We start from the raw sequence: 24,069 nt of genomic DNA, 5'->3' as shown, positions 1-24,069 counted from the left end.
CATAACTAATATGGAGGGAATAAAAGTAGGAGGTCACAACATAAATAATATAAGATACGCCGACGATATGGTACTCGTTGCAACATCAGAAATCCAACTTCAAAAAATTGTTGACAAAGTGGTAGTAGATAGTGAAGCCAAGGGAATGGAAGTGAATATCACCAAAACGGAATGCATGGTAATACAGAAAAACCCCGAAAACAACAACACATGCAATATAACGATTCACGGCGAGCAACTTACCAACGTAGAAAGTTTTAAATACTTGGGTTCAATAGTGACAACAGATGGAAGATGTAACAGAGACATACGAGCAAGAATAACTCAAGCCAAACAGGCCTTTATGGACCTCGGAAACATTTTGAAAAACAAACAGATGTCGTTTGGGATTAGATTCCGAGTCTTGAAGTGCTACGTGTGGCCAATCTTGTTATACGGATGCGAAAGCTGGACTACAAATGCAGAAACACAAAAGAACATTGAAGCTTTTGAAATGTGGTGTTTGAGAAGGATGGAGAGAATATCGTATACTGCACACAAAACGAACGAAGAAGTGCTAAAACAAACATACCAACAAAGGAAACTAATGCCCTTAATAGCGGATCGACAACTATCCTTTTTCGGACACATAGTAAGGAAAGATAAGAATGAACACCTGGCAAGTTGTGGAAAAATACCTGGTAAACGCGCCCGGGGAGACAAAGAAAAACACTCATAGACCAACTGAAGGGCTTCACCAACCTAACAATCCAAGAGCTGTTTGAAAAAGCAAGAGACAGGGAGGAATGGAGAGAGATAATTCATGCAGTATCCGAAGCCTGGACCAGGCATGAAACCTAGAAGAAGAAGAAGGATCGGATTACATTATTATTTTTGCCTTTCAATACCGGCCTCACTGTGCGGCCATTGGCCAGTAGAACAGATTCTTCTCTGGCCATTTGACTTAAAGCTCAATTGTCTCCATATAGTAGATACCATCATATCAGATTTACCCGATTGGTCCATAGTTGACCACAAGTGATGATGCTTAACTTCGTGTGAATGTTAGAGTGACAATTTTTGTTTTCGTTTTGCCCGCCAAAATGTTCGAGTATGCGACTTCTGGTTTCGCGGTCTAGTAGGTTGCCACTCAACTTGCGAACTATATATAGGACAAAAGTTCGAATCCAACTTTCGTCTGCGTCATGTTGATCCCGGGAAATAAAAAAAGTTCTTTATTCAAATCTTCTCATAGTAAAATGTGTAAAATGAGTGCCTGACGAGGAAATGGAGTCAACTCAGTCAAAATGAAACTATTATCGTGCCTTACAGGCTGCACATGTTTCCTCTTACATTTTTTATGGGTTTTTTTTTTTTGTTTGTTTGTTTTTGTTTGTTTGGTTTGTTTTGTTTCTTTTTTTTTTTTTTGTTGCTTTTTCTGTTTGTTTGTTGTTTTTTTTTTTTGTTTTTTTTTTTTGTTTTTTTTTTTGTTGCTTATTTTTTTGGGATTGGAACTCATTGTGAGGCGCCCTAAGTCATGCTCAATTATTAGGTACAAATAATCACTTTTTGTGAACGGAATTCTATTAATAACTATTGCTCAATGGGGCAGACAAAGTTCTAAGGTCAAAGGTAATACACAATATTATTATGATATCCCTTTTGTGATCTAGTTTTGTGACCACAACACGGGAAAAAAAACTTCAGGAAATGGGTGATAAAGACCGAGCTTCACCATGCATGATTAATTTTACAAGGAGGTTCTTGATGAACTTTTGGAGATGATCTTTATCGAAACGATGTCCTCTGTGTCAACAGGTATAGCACTTGACTTGCTAGCAAATAAAATTCAGTTCAAATACGAGTTGATAAATTCTTGGATGTTATATCTTTTCATCGCTTTTGTCCGATGTGCTTTGTTTTTGTTTTTGTTCTTAAGGGTTTTACGGCGCTTGCAACACATTTAGGTCATATCAGCGCCAGTAAAAAAGGAAGGAAATGGAATAGTAGTAATCGTTCTTGAATTGCAATTAAAGTAACCAAGAAAAGTAAGAGAAAGGGGAATTGGTTCAAATAGGGAACAAATAAAGATTCCAAGAGCACTTATTATTATCACCTAAATGTCTCATCCAGACACAAGCACACGTCCCCACTGAGAGGAATGAACTCAAATGTTTACAAATCATGTAAATGTAAAACTAAAAACAACACAGTGCATAATAGAGAGATGATTTACAAGACAAAAAAAGCATCTCCCTAGACGCTAACTATACATTTGACCCATTCCCTCCCTGCCAAGTTATCCAGCCAGACCCATGACAAAACCAAGTAATCTCATTCCAGGACAAAGACAGGAAGCATGTTGGAAAACATATATAATGAGAGGTGGATAGAAGACACAGTGGTCTAGTGGTATGACACTTGCTCGGCGCATAATTGAGTCCATGGAAAGGGATCTTTACTCACATCCCTCTCACCGTACTCAAGTGTAAAATAAGTACCTGGACGTTAACAGCGTTGTCTCTGTCCCAAAAAAATTGTAATATCGCCTAACAGGCGTCATGTCTCGTCCTACATGTTATGTGTCGCTGTTGGCCAGGGACCTCTTGTAAAACGCTTTGAGCACATTTAGTGAATATTGCGCTATATAAAAGCTCAAATTAAGATCATCCATCCAATCTACCGCGCGCACTTAACAATATCGCTCCAAGTTCAATGTTTACCCCTCATAATTGATATCATCTCTCCGGGGGAAATGGAGCGAACTGTTTGAAAATCATAATATGAACCAATGCATTTAATGAGCGTCGGAAATGAAACGTTTTATTCTTTATTATAGGCCTTTTCATTATAACCAGCAAATATAAAAAAGAATTGGTGCTATATAGACGGCCTAATTGGTTCATTTACCACCGTGCAAATGAAAACAAAAAGAAAAAGATGCTTTTAAATATAAAGAAAAATAATATCTAAACTATCTGGGGGTTTTCTTTATGCCCTCCACGACATCTCACCTCACTTTCAGATAGTAATCTCCGAACCTTATAATATCGTTCAGTTATTGTTGTGAAGATTTCTAGATGTACGAGTTCAACCGTTGAAACATATAAAAGTAATTAAAACAAGTGAGTGACGTGATTTCTATCATAGTTTGGAAATGTTTTTAGAAATCTAGCTTTATCCTATACCATTTATGCGTGTATATTGTGCGGCTATGTGGTCTAGTGGTATGGCATTCGCTTTCGGATCGGAAGGTCCTGAGTTCGAGCCTCGCGCTCGGCGCATAGTTGAGTCCTTTGAAAAGACTCTTTACTAACATCCTCACATCGTACTCAGGTGTAAAATGAGTACCTGGCCGTTAACAGCGTTGTCTTTGTCCGAAAAACTGTAATATCGCATAACAGGCGTCATATCCCGACCTACATGTTAAATGTTGCTGTTGACCAGGGACCACTTGTAAAACGTTTTGAGCATAGTTAATTGATATTTCGCAATATAAATAAAAGGTCAAAAAAGCTCAATTTATATTATCCGTTGTTTTTTGTTTTGTTTTGTTTATGATTTTTTACTAAAGATGATATGTGGTAGTGCTTACTTATAATATGTTAGAACAACATGACTGCAATGGAAATGCTTTGTGGATTGACATCGATTGTTTCATTTAAATCCTTGATAGAAAATATATAATCTATGAGACTAACGTGAATAATGTGGAAATGTTTTGTTTGTTGTTTGTTTTGGATTAAATGTGTTTAATCATTTCATGATAACACATTATTTAGTTGACGCATAGTTGAGTCCTTGGAAAAGGCTCTTTACTCACAATCTCTCACCGTACTCAGGTGTAAAATGAGTACCTGGCCGTTAACAGCGTTGTCTCTGTCCGAAAAATTGTAATATCGCCTAACAGGCGTCATGTCCCGTCCTACATGTTAAATGTTGCTGTTGACCAGGGACCCCTTGTAAAGCGCTTTGAGCACATTTAGTGGATATTGCGCTATATAAAAGCTCAATTATTTTATTATTATTATTTATTATTTTGTGCGGCTATGTGGTCTAGTGGTCTGACACTCGTCTTCAAATCGGAAGATCCTGGATTTGAGTCCCGAGCGGCGTATGGTTGAGTCCTTGGAAAAGGCTCTATACTCATATTTCTCAATGTACTCAGATGTAAAATGCGTACCTGATCGTTCATAGTAGATCTCCGACCTTGACGCGGTGAGGTAGCTTGAGGCATATCGGGGGGCAAAGGAGTAAATCCCGGTTGACCGTCACGAGACCATCCCGGGTATCGAGCCTAAACCAAGCCACCTAATCCTTGTACAGAGTGAAAAAAGAGGGAAAGAGAAAGAGGGAGAGAGAGAGAGAGAGAGAGAGAGAGAGAGAGAGAGAGAGAGAGAGAATCGGCTACGTGGTTATCAAACAACGTTCTTTTATATATTGAACAAATGCTCTAGCAACTGAGCCACAATAATTCCCCTGTTTTGAAAAATTCATAAATTATTTAGTGTGATTGTCTGACAATATATGTCTGATGTAATTAAAACATATAAAAAATAAAACATGTAAAAAGTGAGGGATAGGTATACTAAAATGTCTATAACTCTATAAAAAAAAACTTAAAATCTAAAACAAAACAAAAATAAAATTGAGCTTTTATATAGGGCAATATCCACTAAACGTGCTCAAAGCGCTTTACAGGGGGTTCCGGACCAACGGCTACATTTAACATGTAAGACAGGACATGACGCCTGTGAGGTGATATTATATTTTTTTTTCGGACAGAGACAACTCTGTTAACGGCCAGGTACTCATTTTACACCTGAGTACGGTGAGTGTGAGTAAAGAGCATTTTCCAAGGACTCAACTATGCGCCGAGCGAGGCTCGATCCCAGGACCGTCTGATCCGAAGGCCAGTGTCATACGACAGACCACATAGTCGCACATTTTATCTAAACTGCTTTTCACTCAGAAAGAATTGCTATTTACATTTGTGGTAACTTCAGGTAACGTATTTGAATTTATTTTATTTTTTTTTCGCTGTGTGAAACGTTTTGTAAGAGCATCACAGTCACATCTGTTTTCGTGTAACTCGGATAAAATGCATTTGCTCCATTAAATCGTCAATTCTAGTGCATATTGATTCTATTTGTAAACAGGAAATTGAGAGCTTGTTTTCCGCCCAGAACAAATAGCACAACATGGTGTCATTTGAATGCCAATATTAAATGGATTAAATTTGATTAATTGGTGATTTTTTGCTGTTTCAATTGCATATTTCGGTTTTTCTTGTATGTATGTAATACTTGATTTGAATATTACTTTTAGCATTAAGAGAGAGGGGGAGAAGAGGGAGAGAGAGAGGGGAGGGGAGAGAGAAAGTGAGAGAGAGAAAAGAAAGATAAGGGAGACAGATTGAGAGGGAGAAAGATATATATATATATATATATATATATATATATATATATATATATATATATATATATATATATATATATATTGAATTGTGTTTGATACAAATATGGTACGAAAAGTGCTCGACATGCAGTAATGGAGCGAATTAAGCCTGAAACATTAATGTAGACTGTCTCAAACATTGTGGTAAATATTTTAAATAATAAAAATATATATATATATATATATATATATATATATATATATATAAAGAGAGAGAGAGAGAGAGAGGAGAGAGGAGAGAGAGAGAGAGAGAGAGAGAGAGAAGAGGAGAGAGAAAGGGAAGACAGAGAAAGAGAAGACAGAGAGAGAGAGACAGAGAGAGAGAGAGAGAGAGAGAGAGAGAGAGAGAGAGAGAGAGAGAGTGAGAGAGAGTTACTTTCCCTATCTTGACTGAAGTGGGGTAAAAGTCAGCATCGTTCTCATTGCGTATTTTTATCCGTGTTCATTTCAATTTTTATTTAATCCGCGAGCAAACGTACAGATTCAAATTTAGACCCCATATCGGTAATAGAATAGTTGACTCGATTATCGATATTTGAGGATTGGCACTTGTATCAATGATTTTCAGTTTTTTGGGGTTTTTTCTGGACCGGTACGTCGAATTAGTTTGAATTTTCTCGAGAAGTAACAGACGGACAGGATTTATGATTTTAAATTTTCGTCTGTTCATCATAAGGAGAAGCTCGTTTAGTTTTCGAACAAAAATCTGAACAGGTATGTATGAAAGGTGCTAGAGAAAGCAAAACAGAAAAATAGAAGAAGAAAAAACATCCCAAAAAAGCATCTACCTCGAGATGGACTGATTTTTGGGGATGTTTTTTTTTTTCTTCTATTTTTCTTCCTTGCTTTGTCTGGCACCTTTCATACACCCTGATGTTCTGATATTTATCTTAGACTGGTGCCTGCTGCCTTAATTTCTTTAATTTGATAGTTTTAGAACAGTTCGTCATTGGAACAGACTTAGATTTAAAGCTAAAAATTCTGCTTCAATCATTGCCTTCAAAACTGCTCTTGATAAAACAATTCTCCCATATGACGTATGAGTATTTCAATAACCTTCATTTGTTATATATGTATATATACTTAGTGATGACGTGACTTGTGTGCAGGTCTGATAACTCAATTCCTTATTTGCTCATTGTTGTATGTAATGGAAATCTAAAAAAATGACGCAAATATTGTCCATTACAACAATGTTGAACAAGGCCCATAAGTCGGGTTCGGATGCCAGACCTGCATATATGAGCACGTCGTTAGCGATGTAATTCATTTTATGAGTTTAGCCTTTTTTTTTTTTTGGTTCGGGCCACTCAACAAAATTTCATTTTTAGAAAATTACTAAATTTTTCCATATTTTTAAAATAACAGTTTGAGATATTACCTAACATTCAAGCAAATATTTTGACGTTTAAAAAAAATCCCAAATGGGCGAATTTTAAGGACCTTCACCTTCGTGTTCAACAAATTACGATGCCTTTCGTGTCATTTCTTCTTCTTCTTCTTCGTTCCCGTCACGTCATATCGTCAGTCCGGTCTGGTGAATGAAGCCCACAGTGGTCCTGAGTTCGTCCTCACTGCCGTACAGCTTCTTTGAGTATGGGGTTGGGTCAGGCCAGAAGTTCCTTCTCAACTGGTTGTACCTTGGACATTCCATTAGGACATGATGTCCATTTTCGTTTTCAAGTCCACAGTCACATTGTCCAGAGGCACCTGCTCTGGACATCCTCCACATATGTTCCTTTAACTGGTTGTGTCCAGTTCTCAGTCTGAAGATGATGACCTGTTCCTTTCTGTCGAGCACCTTGATAGGGTCATTCATGTTGTATTCTGGGTGCTTCTCTCTCCATCTCTGAGACTGGATAAATTTGGCCATTTTGTTAATTTCTCCTGTTGAGTACGTTGTTACGGTGATATGTGTTAAGTAAAATATTTGTTACATGTTATATATATATATATATATATATATATATATATATATATATATATATATATATATATATATGTCATTTCATCATTGATGCTTTTTAGACGATCCTGTGCCATGGTTTCTAAACATTGCAGACCGTGGGTAGTTTTTAGTTTCGTGTTCATGTTCTAGTGTAACCGACAGTGTTGTCAGTGGTATCCCTAAATATCGGGTATCCATATTTGACAAAATGTTATGGTATGACTTTATGGATTGCGTCCTTATTTTTATTTCTGGTGATATATGTAAAGTAAAATATTTGTTACATGTTATATATATATATATATTGAATCGTGTTGGATACAAATATGGTACGAATAGTGCTCGACGTGTAGCAATGGAGCGAATTATTATTCTAATATTTACCACTGACTCCAACATTGTGGTAAATATTAAAATTATATATATATAATACATATATACATTATACATATATTATATATTTGGTACATGTATATAATATATAATGTGTACCAAATATGTTTTAAGAATATGTATAGATAAAAATCGTTTAATTATAGTTTTGTGACAGTTGTATCTTTTTAGAGATTTAATGGATAGTGGATGTTGAGATTTGTTCCTAATTATTCTATGTATAAAGTGTCGATTCTATGTTCATGCTATGTCTTTGTCATTGTTCGTGAACCACATCTGGATAAAAGAATAGATTTTATTCGGGCTCAATGTGAGTGTGTGTGTGTGTGTCTGTGTGTGTGTGTGTAATTCAAGGCGTAAAACAAAATTTAGACAAAATTCTTGAGTTCAACGTATACATAGTATGCACTTGGCTAAGAAGTTCACAACATTGCCTTCCGGAAGTATAACTGGCCAACGCACAAAACTGTGTGTATCCATGAACGTTTATAGTCTGGTTAATACAGTTTAGTGAGCATTACTCATAAACGCGGATGGCAAAAAAAAAACAATAACAAAGACCTGAGTGACGTCAACTAAGAACTATATATAGCTAAATTTAGAATAACATTAAATTTGAAACAAAAACTCCAGTCCTGTAGATAAAATTAAGAAATTGATTTACAAAGAATTTAATTCAATAAGATACGAATGTGATTAATCTGTGTCATCATCAAAAACAAATGTAATTTATGGAGAGCGTTTCAATGGCATGTCATGTACAGAAAGTATGCACTTGGCTAGGAAGCTCACAAAATTGCCATCCGGAAGTACTCGTATAACGGACCAACACACAAAACTACGTGTAACCTTGAACGTTTATAGTCTGGTTAATACAGTTTAGTAGTGAGAATTACTCATAAATATGGATGGCAAAAAACAATAACAAAGACCTAAGTGACGTCATCTCCGTTCTATTTATAAGGATTTGAAAGGATATCCTAGCATTACCCCAGTTAGTTTTTTAGAAAATTTGATGACAATCGAGTTGTTTTTAATTACGTGTCGAGATTGATTTTATTTTCTGGAATCGAGGCAGGTGAGTTTTCTTGAGGCGCTGGATGAAAGTTGCTTTCTCCTGTTAATGTCCTCGCCAATACCAAAAATGGGGATGAATAACATAGAACAATAAATAAATTCATCTTTAAAATTTAAATAAAAATATAAATTTCAACACTGATATTGAAATCTGATTCGCTGCCCACATTGTGTACTTATTTACGGGTCTGATAACCCAATTTATTACGGGCTCGTCGTAAAAATGAAATCTAAAAAAAAAAAAAAAAAAAATAACGCTAAATATTGTCCACTTACAACAATGTTAAAGGAGGCCCATTATTGAGTTAGAATGTCAGACCTGCATATATGTATGCGTGGGCTACCAAGAATGTTTGCAGGGGTGTTATTTGCGATGTTTTTGATTTGATTTTGTTATTAAATTTTTGTTGTTGTTTGTTTGTTTATTTGTTTTATAGTTTGTTTATTTTGGGTTTTTTTTCGGGGGGGGGGGGGGGTGTTTGTTTTGTTGTTTTTAATATTTTGTTTGGTTTTGTTTTAAATATCTTGTCTCAATTGCTCAAAGCTTTGTTTTATTTTGTCTTTGTTTTTGTTTTTGTTTTTTTTCTAATTTAGAACATCCATTTTTTAAAATAATATTTTGAATATTAAACATTGTTGTGAAGTGCTAGCTTCATATTTTTGGTAGAGAGGAAATTCTTTTCATTTTGGGTAAGAAGGGGGGGGGGGGGGGGGTATAATTTGCTTTTTTTTCACTGTCATCATTTTTAGTTTTCATAAGCTGTAAGTTCTTTTTTCAACCCAATAGAAAATTGCTTTAAAATGTTTGTATAGATAGTATGCGCTTGGCTAAGAAGCTCACGAGATTGCCATCCGGAAGTATAACCAACCAACACACAAAACTATTTGTAACCTTAAACATTTATAGTCTGGTTAATACAGTTTATTGAGAATTACTCCCTAACGTGGATGGCAAAAAACAATAACAAAGACCCGGGTGACGTCAATTTCATTCTATCTATATTTATGTATTTTGCAGTCAACGGGATGAATGAAATACAAATTTTGGGACACGCTTTTCCCTCCCTGTTTAAAGGAATTCAAGCCTTCCTATTTACATCAGCTTACATCCTCCCCATCATCGCTATAACTGGATCTGTCGATCTCCGAAATGTGGCCAGAGGGAAGCCAGCAGTCTTGGACTCCTTATATGAGTAAGTAGCATTGTAATCATAATATTGATGTTATGAGTTTAGATGGAATACTCACAACATCTGCCAGTCAAATTATACATGCTTGCAAAAACAAAAAACTGTGAGTAATCTTTAACATTTATATTCTGATTTATATAATTTATGAGAACTAATCACTAACAGGCTGTCCAAAAATAATAACAAAGAGATGAATGACGCCAACTTTATTCCTTCTATAGATAGTATGCGTTTGGCTAATAAGCTAACAACATTGCCATCCGGAAGTAAAATGGACCAACACAAAACTATGGATATCCTTGAACATGTAGGACGGGACATGACGCTTTTAGGCGATATTACAATGTTGTCGGACAGAGACAACGCTGTTATTGAACAGGTATTTATTTTACTCCTGAGCTCGGATAGAGAATGTGAGTAAAGAGCCTTTTCCAAGGACTCAACTATGCACCGAGCAGGGCTCGAACCCAGAACTCTCCGATCCGAATAAGCGAGTGTCATACCACAAGACCTCATAGCCGCACATGTTTTGTTTTTTTTTTTCATGTTTTGTTTTTATTGTCCTATATAGAAGACTTTAATCTGCAAACAATCTTAATACAGTTCCTAATGTAAGTCTTTCTGACCTATGATTAATGTAGATTAAGAATAGGGAATGAGATTAGCAGAAGAGTAGCGTCCCTTGATTGGACTTCACCGGGGGATAAGTTATTTGTAAACAAACCAACTACAAGCCAAGCGCTCCAAATACAAAATTTATTATTCATATTTCTGTAGAAAAATGCACATCGTAATCAACGTTATGCATTTTTGTACATAAATATGAATAGTAAATTTTGTGTTTGGAGCGCTTAGCTTGTAGTTGGGTTTGTTTACAAATAACTTCTCCCCCGGTGACGTCCAATCAGGGGACGCTATTCTTCCGCTAATCTCATTCCCTATAGGAGGGCGCCGAGAAGTGTAACCTGAAGAACACCAGACACACTTGAGCTTATGCTGATGAATCACCGTCCACAACAACTACCTGAATTTGATTGGCTAAGAAGAACATAATCCATTGAATTGTTTTGCTTCGTAGTATATCTCCATAATTTCAGTGACAGTGTGTGGCTGTGTATTGTTGGATCCTAGCAGGCTCACCCATAATTTGCTCTCTAGTTGAATGTCGAAAAGTGACACAACTACTGGGCGAGTTCGAGATTAGATTAAATTTAGCTTTTATATAGAGCAATATCCATTTAACGTGCTCAAAGCGCTTTACAAGGGGTCCCTGGCCAAAAGCAACATTTAACATATTATAGGGACATGACACCTGTTAGGCGATATTACATTTTTTTTTCGTACAGAGACAACGCTGTTAACGGCCAGGTACTCATTTTACACTTGAGTACGGTGAGAGAACGTGAGTAAAGAGCCTTTTCCAAGGACTCAACTATGCGCCGAGCGAGGCTCGATCCCAGGACATTCCGATCTGAAAGCGAGTGTCGTATCACTTGACAACGAGTGCGGTTGAAAGTCTCAACCTGGACAGATCGCCATAACATTGTTGTGTGAAATGAACAGGAACTGTTGCTGCCACTTTTGTGTTGATAATAATAGGATTCAATAGTCTGATGTCACGTCAGCCCAGCAACGAAAGGAGTAGCTTGGTTATAAACAAAGAAAATCGGTACTTTTTATTCTTAATGCTGGCTAGAAATTTTTCACATGTCATGTGATCGGAATGTATAAAAGTCAAAACATGATCAGATTTATACTGTTTTTCTCCTCTGGATACACTTTTTTGCTCGTCGGAGAAGTATTTCACAAGGGCGTCCGCCATTGTTCCTATAGTTTAGAACCAGTTACTAAGTTACTATGCGTTATTACGATGGAAGTGGCGTCAGGATTGTTGAAGCCTATTGGAAATGCATTTCAGCTAGTCGTGAAAAATTGAAAGCAAAGACAAAGGCTTTCATTCAGCATTGGATACTCAGGCAGAAAGACATTATATCACTCTGTGCGGCTATGTGGTTGTGTGGTATGACATTCTCTTCGGATCGGAAGGTCCTGGGTTCGAGCACCGCTCTGAGCTGCGCATTGTTGATTCCTCACCGTACTCAGCTTTAAAATGAGTATCTGACCGTTAACAGTGCTGTCTGTCAAAAAAAAATGTAATATCGAGAAACAGAGGTCGTATCTCGTCTTAAATGTTAAGCGTTGCTGTTGGCCAGGAACCCTTTATAAAGCGATTTGAGCACGTTTAGTGGATAGTGCACTATATGAAAACTCAAGTTTTGTTATTATTTTGTGGAGGGGAGGGGGGAGCAGCGTTGTTGTTTTTTCGGGGTTTTTCTTTTCTTTTTTTTCTTCTTTTTTTTTTATTAAGTTATAAGAAAAATAATCCACTTTTATCATTTTCAGAGCTCACCATCATATTCTTATATTTCAGAGCTAGTCCCAGTGTAGCAAAAGCTGAACATGCTGTGGATGGGGACAGCTCGAAAACAAACCTGTGGTCCTACTCGTGCGCACATAGCGGGGAGAACAGTGATTTCCCAAAATGGTGGGTTGTCGATCTTCTGAAAGAGTACGATATTAGAGAGGTCTTGATTACTAACAGGTAAGCTAGCTGTCATCATCTGTCATCTCCACATCCTCTTCTATCATCTCTACCATCCCCTCCTCCAACTCTTTCACCATCATCCTCATCATCATCATCACCATCATCATCAATTTCATCATCATCATCATCATCATCATCATCATCATCTTCTTCTTCTTCTTCTTCTTCTTCTTCTTCTTCTTCTTCTTCTTCTTCTTCTTCTTCTTCTTCATCTCCATCATTAATATCATCATCAGAATATTTTTCTGGGACTGTTCTATGTGCCTCCCATCACGGTGTTGGAACCCGGAACCAACAGATCAAACAGTGAGTGTCATGCCACTATACCACAAAGCCATGCTCAATGCGCACTCAAACTGGAGGCCCATGGCATTTGATTGACATAATATGTACATCTATTACTCATTGATATTATGATAATATTGATATTCATTTTTTTAAATATTGTTGGGAGTCAAACTTGTTCCGTACAGCCCATGTTATTTTTTTTTTTGTCAATTAGAATAGAACTACTGGCAAATCTAAAAAAAAATATAAAACTATCATTTACAGTTTGATATACAAGTAACTTGCAAACCTTTCTTAACTCTCTCCTTACCAACCATTTTCACGATTTTCCCCAAAACATCACACCCAACTAACACAATATAGGTTTTGTTTATCACTCAGACATAATAGCAGTAAAATTCTTGCGATACATAGTTTCTGTAGCAAAACACACCCTACGACACATTATTCATTTTCTTTAAATTTTGTGATGCACACAAGAAATTTGAGTAAGAAAAAAAGTTGGTTGTATCGTAACGAATGTGACGATTTTCTTATAGTTGGTAAGGAGAGGGCTAAATTAAGGGTCGTTCTGTTGACTCAAATGATTGTTTATGAAAATCTGCTCGGCATAAGGATCTGTCCCTTAATGCTGGGATTTGCCATCTGGCCGCCCCTTTGCCAGAGCCAGATGCGCGCACCTACATATTTTATATTACCGGACCGATTTTGACTGCTTATGGCTAAAAAGATACATCTCTGACTATCTTAATTTCCACAGAAGAAGTATAAAGGAAGTATACAGAAGAAGAAGAATTAAAACAGACGAGAGCCTGTTCATAATAGCCTTTGTATCTCCGCAAAAATACAGGGGGTTTTCCACTTGTGTACCCCCTTCCCCCTCCCCCCCCCCCCCCTCCAAAGAAAAAAAAAAGACAGAAAAGCAGCGATTCTGTTCTCGTTTAAAACATTGATTTTGAATTCAAGATACTTTTGAAACATATCTAGTTATTGTTTATATTTATTGAGAGAGAGAGAGAGAGAGAGAGAGAGAGAGAGAGAGAGAGAGAGAGAGAGAAAATAAGTAGGAGTGAAATATCTGTTCAATGTTACAGTTATCGTTTAACGTTATAACAAGTGTAACTAAATGACAAAATGCCATATTTATGGACAATAAAGATCTATTATTATTATTATTATTATTATTATTATTATTATTATTATTATTCTTATTCTTAATCTTATTATTATTATTATTATTATTATGTTGTATTCAAAAACATCAGAGACAGCTATGAGGGGCGTCTACGAAACTTTACCATCGACGTCTTCAAAGAACACCCCAATGCGATCTCCGGATTCCCAAACATCCTAGGACAAGAGTGCGCTTTCCAACCCGGCGACGGTAAGTAACAATAAATGTGGTCCATTGCATCCAGTAACACACTTTATAGTCACCTGGAACAACCACAAAAGACATCTAACTTCTACGTCATGGCACAAGACCGAAGGGCTAGAGCTCAGGTGGTCGCAGGTTCGGATAAGTAAGTAAGTAAGTAAGGTCCATTGCATCTATTCGGTAGTGGATATTGATGCCATGCGTTTAAGTAAAAATACTCACAACATCCGCCAGTCGGATATAATGTACCAACACACAAAACATTTTGTAACCTTAAACGAGTTATAGTCTGGTTGATACAATTTAGTGAGAATTACTCATAAAAATGGCCAGCTAAAGACAATAACAATGAGCTGAGTGACGTCAATAGGATTCAATAGTCTGATGTCACGCGTGCCCAGCAACGAGAAGCTTGGTTCTAAACTGGGTACTTTTTATTCTTCAAGCTGGATATAACGTTTTCACATGTCAAGTAATCAGAATGTATTAAAGTCAAAACATGATCAGATTTATAATGTTTTTCTCCTCTGGATACACTTTTATGCTTGTCGGAGAGGTATTTCATAAGGGCGTCCACCATTGTTCAATAGTTTAGACCCAGTTACTAAGATACTATGCATCATTACGAGGGAAGTGACGTCATGACTGTTGAAGCCTAATCAGTTCCATTAATATGTCAGGATGAACCGGAAGAAGAAAATCGAGTGTAATGCAAACATTCGAAGAATTATAAAATGTGACCAAACGTCTCCAAACGGGATTATGTCAAGGTTAATCTGAAGCTTAAAATTGATCTCTAAGCTTAAGTTATAAATTTGATTTCAATATATGCCTTTATTGTAGAGAGAGAGAGAGAGAGAGAGAGAGAGAGAGAGAGAGAGAGAGAGAGAGAGAGAGAGGGAGAGAGAGAAAAGGTAGGAGGGTGGGGAGGGTGTTCTGTTCCTCTTAAACAATCTCAAATTTTGCTATTGTTATCCTTTTGATTTAAAATATTTTTATCAAGTTTATTCCGACATAATCTACGAAGTGGGTCACACAATCTTAATTTTCACAATACATAGTAGTAGTAGTGGTGGTAGTAGTAGTAGTAGTAGTAGTAGTAGTAGTAGTAGTAGTAGTAGTAGTAGTAGTAGTAGTAGTAGTAGTGGTAGTAGTAGTAGTAGTAGTAGTAGTAGTAGTAGTGGTGGTGGTAGTAGCAGTAGTAGTAGTAGTAGTAGTAGTAGTAGTAGTAGTAGTAGTAGTAGTAGTAGTAGTAGTAATAATAATAGTATTAGTAGTAGTAGTAGTAGTAGTAGTAGTAGTAGTAGTAGTAGTAGTAGTAGTAGTAGTAGTAGTAGTAATAATAATAATAGTATTAGTAGTAGTAGTAGTAGTAGTAGTAGTAGTAGTAGTAGTAGTAGTAGTAGTAGTAGTAGTAGTAGTAATAGTAGTCGTAAAAGTAGTAGTAGTAGTTGTTGTTGTTATAGTAGTAGTAGTAGTAGTAGTAGTAGTAGTAGTAGTAGTAGTAGTAGTAGTAGTAGTAGTAGTAGTAGCAGTTGTTGTTGTTGTTGTAGTATTAGTAGTAGTAGTAGTAGTAGTAGTAGTAGTAGTAGTAGTAGTAGTAGTAGTAGTAGTAGTAGTAGTAGTAGTTGTTGTATTAGTAGTAGTAGTAGTAGTAGTAGTAGTAGTAGTAGTAGTAGTAGTAGTAGTAGTAAGTAGTAGTAGTAGTAGTAGTAGTAGTAGTAGTTGTTGTTGTTGTTGTTGTTGTTGTTGTTGTATTAGTAGTAGTAGTAGTAGTAGTAGTAGTAGTAGTAGTAGTAGTAGTTAGTAGTAGTAGTAGTAGTAGTAGTAGTAGTAGCAGCAGCAGCAGAAGAAGAAGAAGAAGAAGAAGAAGAAGAAGAAGAAGAAGAAGAAGAAGAAGAAGAAGAAGAAGAAGAAGAAGAAGAAGTAGAAGCGAATCTGAAAATAATGTATCTAGCAGAACCAACGGAAGTGTTTTTAAAAGACAAAATCGCTTAATTATTTCAGAAGAAAACAATTTTATCCCCATCAGTCGTAAGATCTCTCCAATAAATATTGAAAACTTTTAGTGCAACCATTTCCCTTGACCTCTTTGATGAACTTAAAAGCGGAAGTGCTGCGTGAGACAAAGATCTAATTGGCCATACTAATGGTGAAACGAAATCCTAGTGAGCATAGAGCTCGCTCTCTCTCTCTCTCTCTCTCTCTCTCTCTCTCTCTCTCTCTCTCTCTCTCTCTCTCTCTCTCTCTCTCTCTCTCTCTTTCTTTTCTTTCTCCTCTCTCTCTCTCGCTCTCTCTCTCTCTTTCTTTCTTTCTTCTTTCTCTCTCTCTCTCTCTCTCTCTCTCTCTCTCTCTCTCTCTCTCTCTCTCTCTCTCTCTTCTCTCTCTTTCTTTTCTCTCTTCTCTTCTTCTCTCTTCCTCTTCTCTCTCTTTTTTTTTATCTTTTCTTCTATCTTCTTCTTCTCTTCTCTCTTCTTCTTCTTCTTCTCTTCTTCTTCTTTCTTCTTCTTCTTCTTCTTCTTCTTCTTCTTTCTTCTTTCTTCTTCTTCTTCTCTTCTTCTTCTTCTTCTTCTTCTTCTTCTTCTTCTTCTCTTCTTCTTCTTCTTCTCTCTTCTTCTTCTCTCTCTCTCTTCTCTCTCCTCTCTCTCTTCTTTATCTCTTCTCTCCTCTCTCTCTCTCTCTCTCTCTCTCTCTCTCTCTCTCCTATCTCTTCTCTCTCTCTCTCTCATCTCCACACTCACCACACATCACCTCCTTAGCATCTTTGTCATTGACATTAGTATTTATTCTGCTTGATACTGTTCTTTCTCATCACACATCACATCACAACATCCTGACTTGCAGTTTTCTGGTCGAATTTGACATTTATGACTTATTTTAAAAATTTACTGTATCATCAATCAATAAATCCTGATGAGTTTAATTGGCCTATTTTCAACTTCTGCTGAATAATTCTTATACTTTATCTTCTATCTTTCATATAGGGATGACCCTTTTTAAAAAGTTTCAATTGCTATTTTATTTTTATCCTTAGTATCTTTCGATATCGGTGTTTTTCTAACGTGAGATTTTATTATAGCTATCATAATCATTTTTGATGCAGCATTTTGTAGCTAGATTTTCAATAATGAGTTCTTTTTAGCTATGATTTATGACTGTCTAATCGATCCATAATTCCATTCGTGTGAGATGTTTTCACTTTGGAGTGATAAATTATTTATTTTATTTATGATGACGTTAGGTTTGAATACACTAATTTACCCCTCTTTTAAAAATGGTTGTTTGTTGGTGTTTTGGGTTTTTGTTTTTTTCTTTTGGAGGGGGGTTGTTTGATTTTTTATTCTTTAATTTTTAAGTTCTCTTGGAAAGCAACGAGTATGCACGCATTGTGGATTCTCAGTTTCCGCTCCCGTTTAAAAAAAAAACGTTTGTGGGGCTACGTGGTCTTGTAGTATGACACTCGCTTTCGGATCAGAAGGTCTTGGGTTCGAGCCTCGTTCGGCGCATAGTTGAGTCCTTGGAAAATGCTCTTCACTCACATTCTCTCACCGTACTCAGGTACTCGGGTACCTGGCCGTTAAAAGCGTTGTCTCTATCCGAAAAAAATTGTAATATCGCCCAAGAGGCGTCATGTCCCGTCCTATATGTTAAGTGTTACTATTGGCCAGGAACCCCTTGTAAAGCGCTTTGAGCACGTTTAGTGGATATCGCGCTATATATAAAAAGCTCCAAAAAAAATCTCAAGTTATGTCTTAAACAGAAAGATCTACAATAGTATGTAACTTGAATTATTTTGTTTTCGCATCATCATAATTTCCAGGTAACAGTGGCCAGGGACGCCTTGTAAAGCGCTTTGAGCACGTTTAGTGGATATCGCGCTATATAAAAAAAAAAGAATCCAAAAAAAAAAAAGTTCAAGTTATATCTAAAACAGGAAAGATCTATGATAATAAATAACTTAAATTACTTTGTTTTGCAGGAACATTTCCCGGTAAAAGTGGCCAGGGACCCCTTGTAAAGCGCCTTGAGCACGTTTGGTGGATACGCGCTATATTTTTTTTTTTAAAGCTAAAAAAAAATAATAATAATGATAAAAAGCTTAAGCGATGTCTTCAACAGAAAGATTTATAACTTTATGTAACTTGAATTACTTTGTCTTGCAGGAACATTTCCCGGTAGAAGTGTGACGAAGACGTATACGTGCAACCAGCCTCTCAAGGGACGGTACGTTCGAGTCGTCAAGTACGGGTACTGGGCTCTCGTCATGTGTGAGGTGGGTAGTTTTATTGGTGTTGTGTTTTATTTTTCTAATACAATTCTAGAGATAGAACGAAATAGACGCCATTCAGCTCTTTTGTAATTTTTTTTAGCCTATCATCCATTACAACAATGTTAAACTATGCCTATAATTGCGTTTGGATGTCAGATCTGCATTTTGTCGGTCTGTATGGTAATAAAATTGAAGAGAATACTCATAATTGAACATAAAGGGTCTGAATTTGGACCCAAATCACGACAAACTTATATTTAAATCCTCGCCTAGTCACCAAAAATACATGTAAAGAGAATACCAAATTACAGAGCCCTTAATCTAAATTTCGAAAAGGTATTTGATAGATTCTTTCTATCTAACTAAACCGCAGAATAACGATTTTTTGTTTTGTTTGTTTTTGTGTTTGTTTAATGCCAATAAAGTTGTAAGCAATAGATAAATAAATAAATACATAAATAGATAAATTAAATAAATAGATAAATAAACAAATAAATAAATAAACAAATAAATAAATAAATAACTGTCGTGTCTATTTATGTTAATATCAATACTGTACATATCATATTCCCGCCCACTTCTTCAACTCGATATTAGATTTGTGAGGACCCAGATGCTGGTCAGTGAATTTCAATTTTAAAAAGATCGCAAATTTGAAATTTCACTGTCGCACTTAAAAAATATTAATATGTTTATTCTTCTCGGCGAAGCATATTATTATCTTGATTTATTTATTTTTTTACTAAAAGTTCAGTTCCCAGCATCTTAATCTTTTTAACACGACGTTACTTATTTGCAGGTCTGATAACTTAGAATATTGTGGGCTCAATGTTGTAATTGGAAATACTCTCAAACAAACACAAAACATTGCCCATTAACAAGTAGTAGGCATCCTTCCGTCTCAAGAGACGATGGTATGCGCCCTGTATGGCTTTGGTCTCATCAGTCTTGTTGAGAGCAGCGACGGGTGTGACTCAGCTGACCAATCCTTGCATGGCAGTCTCTACCGCAGTTGCTGCACACGTAGTTTGACTGTGTTTGGTGTTTAGATCTGCTGTCTCTCTTTCCTCCTTGCTCTCCTCTCCTCAAACTTCTTCTTTCTCCTCTCCTCATCTCTCTTCACTCCCTCCATCACCGCATATCTCCAGCCGCTGGAGAGGGAATGGGGATACCCCTCTGAAGCGCATAATGTACGGCGCTCCCGTTTCGAGCCGAAATAAGTCCCGGCAACCCTTGTACGCAGAATCCCTGACTGCGCACAGAGCTGCACATACGAGATGGAAGTCGGTTTGGACGAATTCAATCCCTCGTGGGGGCGGGGACGTAACCTCCTCTAAGCTTGGTGAGAAGTTGCCAGGCTTTGATACCAGTAAGAGGAGACACAGGGTGACTGCGAATCGGCTTCGGTCGAGGAGCTGCCTCACGGCCAGTGCGCTTCATCGATGGGGTCTTTCTACCTGTCCAATATGTACCCGCTGTGGGCAAGAACCTGAGACGGCAGAGCATCTAGTCGAACGGTGTGTTGTGACGATGCTACCCGGCGGGTTTGCGACGGTGCACGAATGCGGACCAGACTTTGCTGATTGGGTCGATCGTCATAACATAGTAATGTGAAAACCATAAGAGGCTGCTGCTGCGGTCGTCAGCAAGCGATTTCCATTGTCCATTACAACTATGTTAAATGAAGACCATAACTGCGTCGCCCCGACACAATTCCGTTTTAACCCTTTCCTTACCAGCCAATTTTAGAATTCTCCCCAAAATTTCACACCCACCCAACACAAAAATAGTTTTTTTTTACTCAAACAGTAAAGCAATAAATACATTATATGTATAATATTGATCAACAAAGTGAACTCTACAACAGTGTCACGTTTTTATAGCTATAATATTTTCTTTAAATTGTGTGATTTACAAAAGAAATCTGACTGATAAAAGTGCTGGTTGGATCGTAACGAATGTGACGATTTTCCTATGGTTGGTAAGGAGAGGGTTAATGAGACGATGGATCCTAATTAATTTATTGAATGAATTTACCTTTCATCTCCAGGTTCAAGTTATGTCTCCGGCTTATGGTAATGAGACGATGGATCAAATTACTAATTTATTGAATGAATTTACCTTTTATCTCCAGGTTCAAGTTATGTCTCCAGCTTATGAAAAAAACTATTACGCCACTCGCCACTTTGACGTGAAGGCAAACAAACTTCCGTATGACACCCAAGTAAACGCAAGATCCTATACGTATTGTGCTTCTCTGTGCGCCCTAGATGACAACTGCAATTCATTTCACTGGAAAGAAGCGCTACAAGAATGTGGCCTATACAAGTTGTCTCCCTACATTTCTCCATCTTTCGCTACGGTCGCTGAACCTGGAACAGATTTGACCTTGAACTTTGAAATTGGCAATTAAGATATAATCATAATTAATTACTATTGTTGTCACCCTTTTTTTTTTTGTAAAGTTTTTATTTTTTCAAAATCCCTCTTCCTCTTCTTCCTGCTCCTCCTCCTCCGCCCCTCCTCCTGCTCCACGTCCTTTCCATAACCTCCTCATTTTCCTCCTCCACTTCTGCTTCTTTTCTTCTTCTTCTTCTTCTTCTTCTTCTTCTTCTTCTTCTTCTTCTTCTTCTTCTTCTTCTTCTTCTTCTTCTTCTTCTTCTTCTTCTTCTTCTTCTTCTTCTTCTTCTTCTTCTCCTCTTCCTCCTCCTCCTCTTCCTCCTCCTCCTCCTCCTCCTCCACCACCACCGCTACGACCTTCTCCGTGTTTTGTTTCACAACAACATATGGCTTGTATGGAGAGGTTTACGGGATGAATAGGAAAACACCAATGATGATTGTATATTTTTTAGTCTCTCCTTACCGACAATTTTCAGAATTATTCCCGAAATACCTTAGACTTACTTAACACAAAACCTGATTTTTTCTTACACTCAATTCAAAAGTAATAAGTAGGTTACATACCAGACACAATTATTTTTTTCAGTAAAACGAGCTTTCCAAAATTGTTTTCTTATAGCCATTACAAATATTTTTCTTCAATGTTTATTCTGTACAAAACAAATCTGAATAAGAGCACCTTAGTGGATACTGACACACACACACACACACACACACACACACACACACACACACACACACACACACACACTGAATAAGTTCATTACATGGTAACAAATGTGACGATTTTCCTATAGTTAGTACGGAGAGGGTTAATGTTCTAACAAAGGTAAAATAAATGAACTCTTTGTGACTAGACGTGTCAAACAACAGTATGTTGTGGTTGACTTGTCACTTAAATTTCAACTTTAAACTTGACTTATTTATTTTTAGTTAAAGCATGTCATCAAGTTGAAGGTGGTGGGGGGGGGGGGGGGGGGAAGCGACATTAAAAATGATGAATTTTGATCCAGTTTGCTAAAATTAGATTTTGGTGGGATGTTGTCATGCGACCATTTGTCTGCATAAAACATTGCATGAGAACTTTATCTTCAGTTTTTTTCGACTCAAAATAACGTATTTTGTGACCCATAATATGGTTAAATCCTGCCCATTTTGAGTTTCAGTGGACTGATTTCATGAAAAAATATCAATTAGTCTTTATAACTAAGTAAAGGCAAAAACATATCAATGAAAAGTATAAACTCTCCTCTATCTTCAACAACCAATCACTTTGTTCTTTATTATGTCATGTGGTCACAATCCAATCAGAGAGCGAGAGGAGAGTTTTTTCCCTAAACTCGTTTACTTTGACTTTTAAATGCGTTTTTCTAAAAACTGCAATTTTCCTCTCTCAGTTTTAAACCAATCTTCTTCAAACTTTCTACAAATGAGTGTCATACAAAAATGCAGGTCCTCTAGGAGCCGGATTTTTGAGAAAAAAAAATTAATTTATGAGTAATTTGAAATTATGTAACTTTTTCAAGGGGAATAATCGAGTAATAACTTTGAACTTAATTTTTATAGTTTCTAATTAAAAAATAAAAAATCGGGCTTCTAGGGCCTCTTTATTTTCCTTTTTTTTTAACCTCTGGCCAAATGTTATGGCAATCGGTTGATAAACAAAAAAGCCTTTGACTATTTAAGATAATAACATGATTTCTTAATATTCATAATTTTGATTTTAAACTCCAGGTTCCTGGATTTATAACAATACAATTACGATTTTTCTTGATTGTATCTTACTTTACATATCCCTGTTGTGATTTATTTCTTTATCCTATAATTGGAGCCTTTCATTTTGCCCATATGCTTACTTGCATTCTTCACTGAAAAATAAATATTCATGTATTATGTTGAAAAGAATTTTTAGGCATCATTTAAGAGTTCCTTTCAAACCTGCTTCTCCTGATTGTCTACATGAGATTTGTTTGTCTTAGGTGAGACAAAATATTTTTTTAAAACTTCAGAAATATGTTAATATAACGTCAAAGCAGCAAGATATGATATGAGATTAGAGCCAACAGAATCCCGCTTTTAAAGGATAAAAGATAAATGGGGTTTACGTTAACGATCACTAAACAGAAGAAGAAAGAGGAGAAGGAGAAGAACGAAGAGGAGGAGGAAAAAAAAAAAGAAGAAGAAGAAGAAGAAGAAGAAGAAGAAGAAGAAGAAGAAGAAGAAGAAGAAGAAGAAGAAGAAGAAGAAGAAGATACGGAAGAGGAGGGAGAGTGGGAGGAGGAGGATGAAGAGGAGGAGAACGAGGAGGAGCAGGAGGAGGATGAACGAAGAAGAAGTAGGAGGAGGAGGAGGAGGAGGAGGAGGAGGAGGAGAAGTAGGAGGAGGAGGAGGTGAAGAAGGAGGAGGAGAAGAAGAACAAGAAGAACAAGAAGAAGTAGAAAGCATAATGTAATTACCTTTTTTTTTAACCGACACAGACAACGCTTTTACCGGTTATGTGATTATTTCCCTCTGATCACGGTGAGAAACATATGAATAAAGAGCATTTTCCAAAGACTCAACTTTGCGCTACCTACAGCAGGACTCGAACCTGGGACCTACAGGTTACAAGCCCGAGTGTCATATCCAAGGACCAAAAAAAAAACAACAACAACAAAAACAAACAGATTAAACAGTTTTACTTCCTTATTTCTATTATGACATATGGAACAACGAGTCTAAATTTTTACTCGATTTTCGATGGTGGTACAAATGTCATAGAAACTCTACTGTTATAATTATTATCAAAGTTTTGTTACCTCAGTTCTATGGATGACTCATTTAAATTTGAGAAATCTCGGTGCTCAAAAGCGCGAGTTAAATAAAAAAATAAATTTAGCGCATTATCCAGGAATATACCCAGATTGAAGCGCTTTACAAGTGGTCCTAAGCCAACAGCAAAACTTAATATGGACAAAACATGCCACTCAAGTAGCGGATTGAACCAGGGACCTATGGGTCAGAAATCAAAGGGTATACCACAAGACCAATCAAAGTAAAGACAAAATAATTTACTGCTGTAACTGTCACCTATATAACAAATCG

The 24,069-nt window shown here is 36.7% G+C and overlaps 1 protein-coding gene across 6 annotated transcripts; it reads left to right on the top strand.

The window, feature by feature from the left end:
• The first annotated feature begins 2,762 nt into the window (after nt 1-2,762).
• Nucleotides 2,763-22,887, top strand: LOC144981038 (fucolectin-4-like). 6 transcript variants are annotated; one of them, XM_078929121.1, is made up of 6 exons: nt 2,763-3,104; nt 9,873-10,047; nt 12,476-12,646; nt 14,203-14,321; nt 18,479-18,588; nt 20,720-22,887. In XM_078929121.1, the coding sequence occupies exons 2-6, from the start codon at nt 9,881-9,883 to the stop codon at nt 20,996-20,998; spliced, it is 846 nt and encodes a 281-aa protein (XP_078785247.1). In that variant the 5' UTR covers nt 2,763-3,104; nt 9,873-9,880; the 3' UTR covers nt 20,999-22,887. The 6 variants fall into 6 exon arrangements, with proteins under 6 accessions (XP_078785247.1, XP_078785250.1, XP_078785252.1 ...); XM_078929124.1 differs by having other exon boundaries at nt 2,891-3,061; XM_078929126.1 differs by lacking the exon at nt 2,763-3,104 and adding an exon at nt 3,373-3,485.
• The last annotated feature ends 1,182 nt before the right edge of the window (nt 22,888-24,069 follow it).

Source organism: Berghia stephanieae, chromosome 10 (assembly GCF_034508935.2).
Source record: "Berghia stephanieae isolate SIO BIC M18660-M18661 chromosome 10, UCSD_Bste_1.3, whole genome shotgun sequence".
NCBI lineage: Eukaryota > Metazoa > Mollusca > Gastropoda > Nudibranchia > Aeolidiidae > Berghia > Berghia stephanieae.
Note: the sequence above shows the minus strand (reverse complement) of the source record. Positions and strands in the feature narration are given on the sequence as shown.

Excerpts from the sequence above, each read along its gene's own strand:
- LOC144981038 (XM_078929121.1), top strand. The coding sequence starts at position 9,881 with ATGAATGAAATACAAATTTTGGGACACGCTTTTCCCTCCCTGTTTAAA. Across the intron at positions 12,647-14,202 it reads GAGGTCTTGATTACTAACAG|AGACAGCTATGAGGGGCGTC; the intron begins GTAAGCTAGCTG and ends CAAAAACATCAG. Across the intron at positions 18,589-20,719 it reads GGGCTCTCGTCATGTGTGAG|GTTCAAGTTATGTCTCCAGC; the intron begins GTGGGTAGTTTT and ends TTTTATCTCCAG.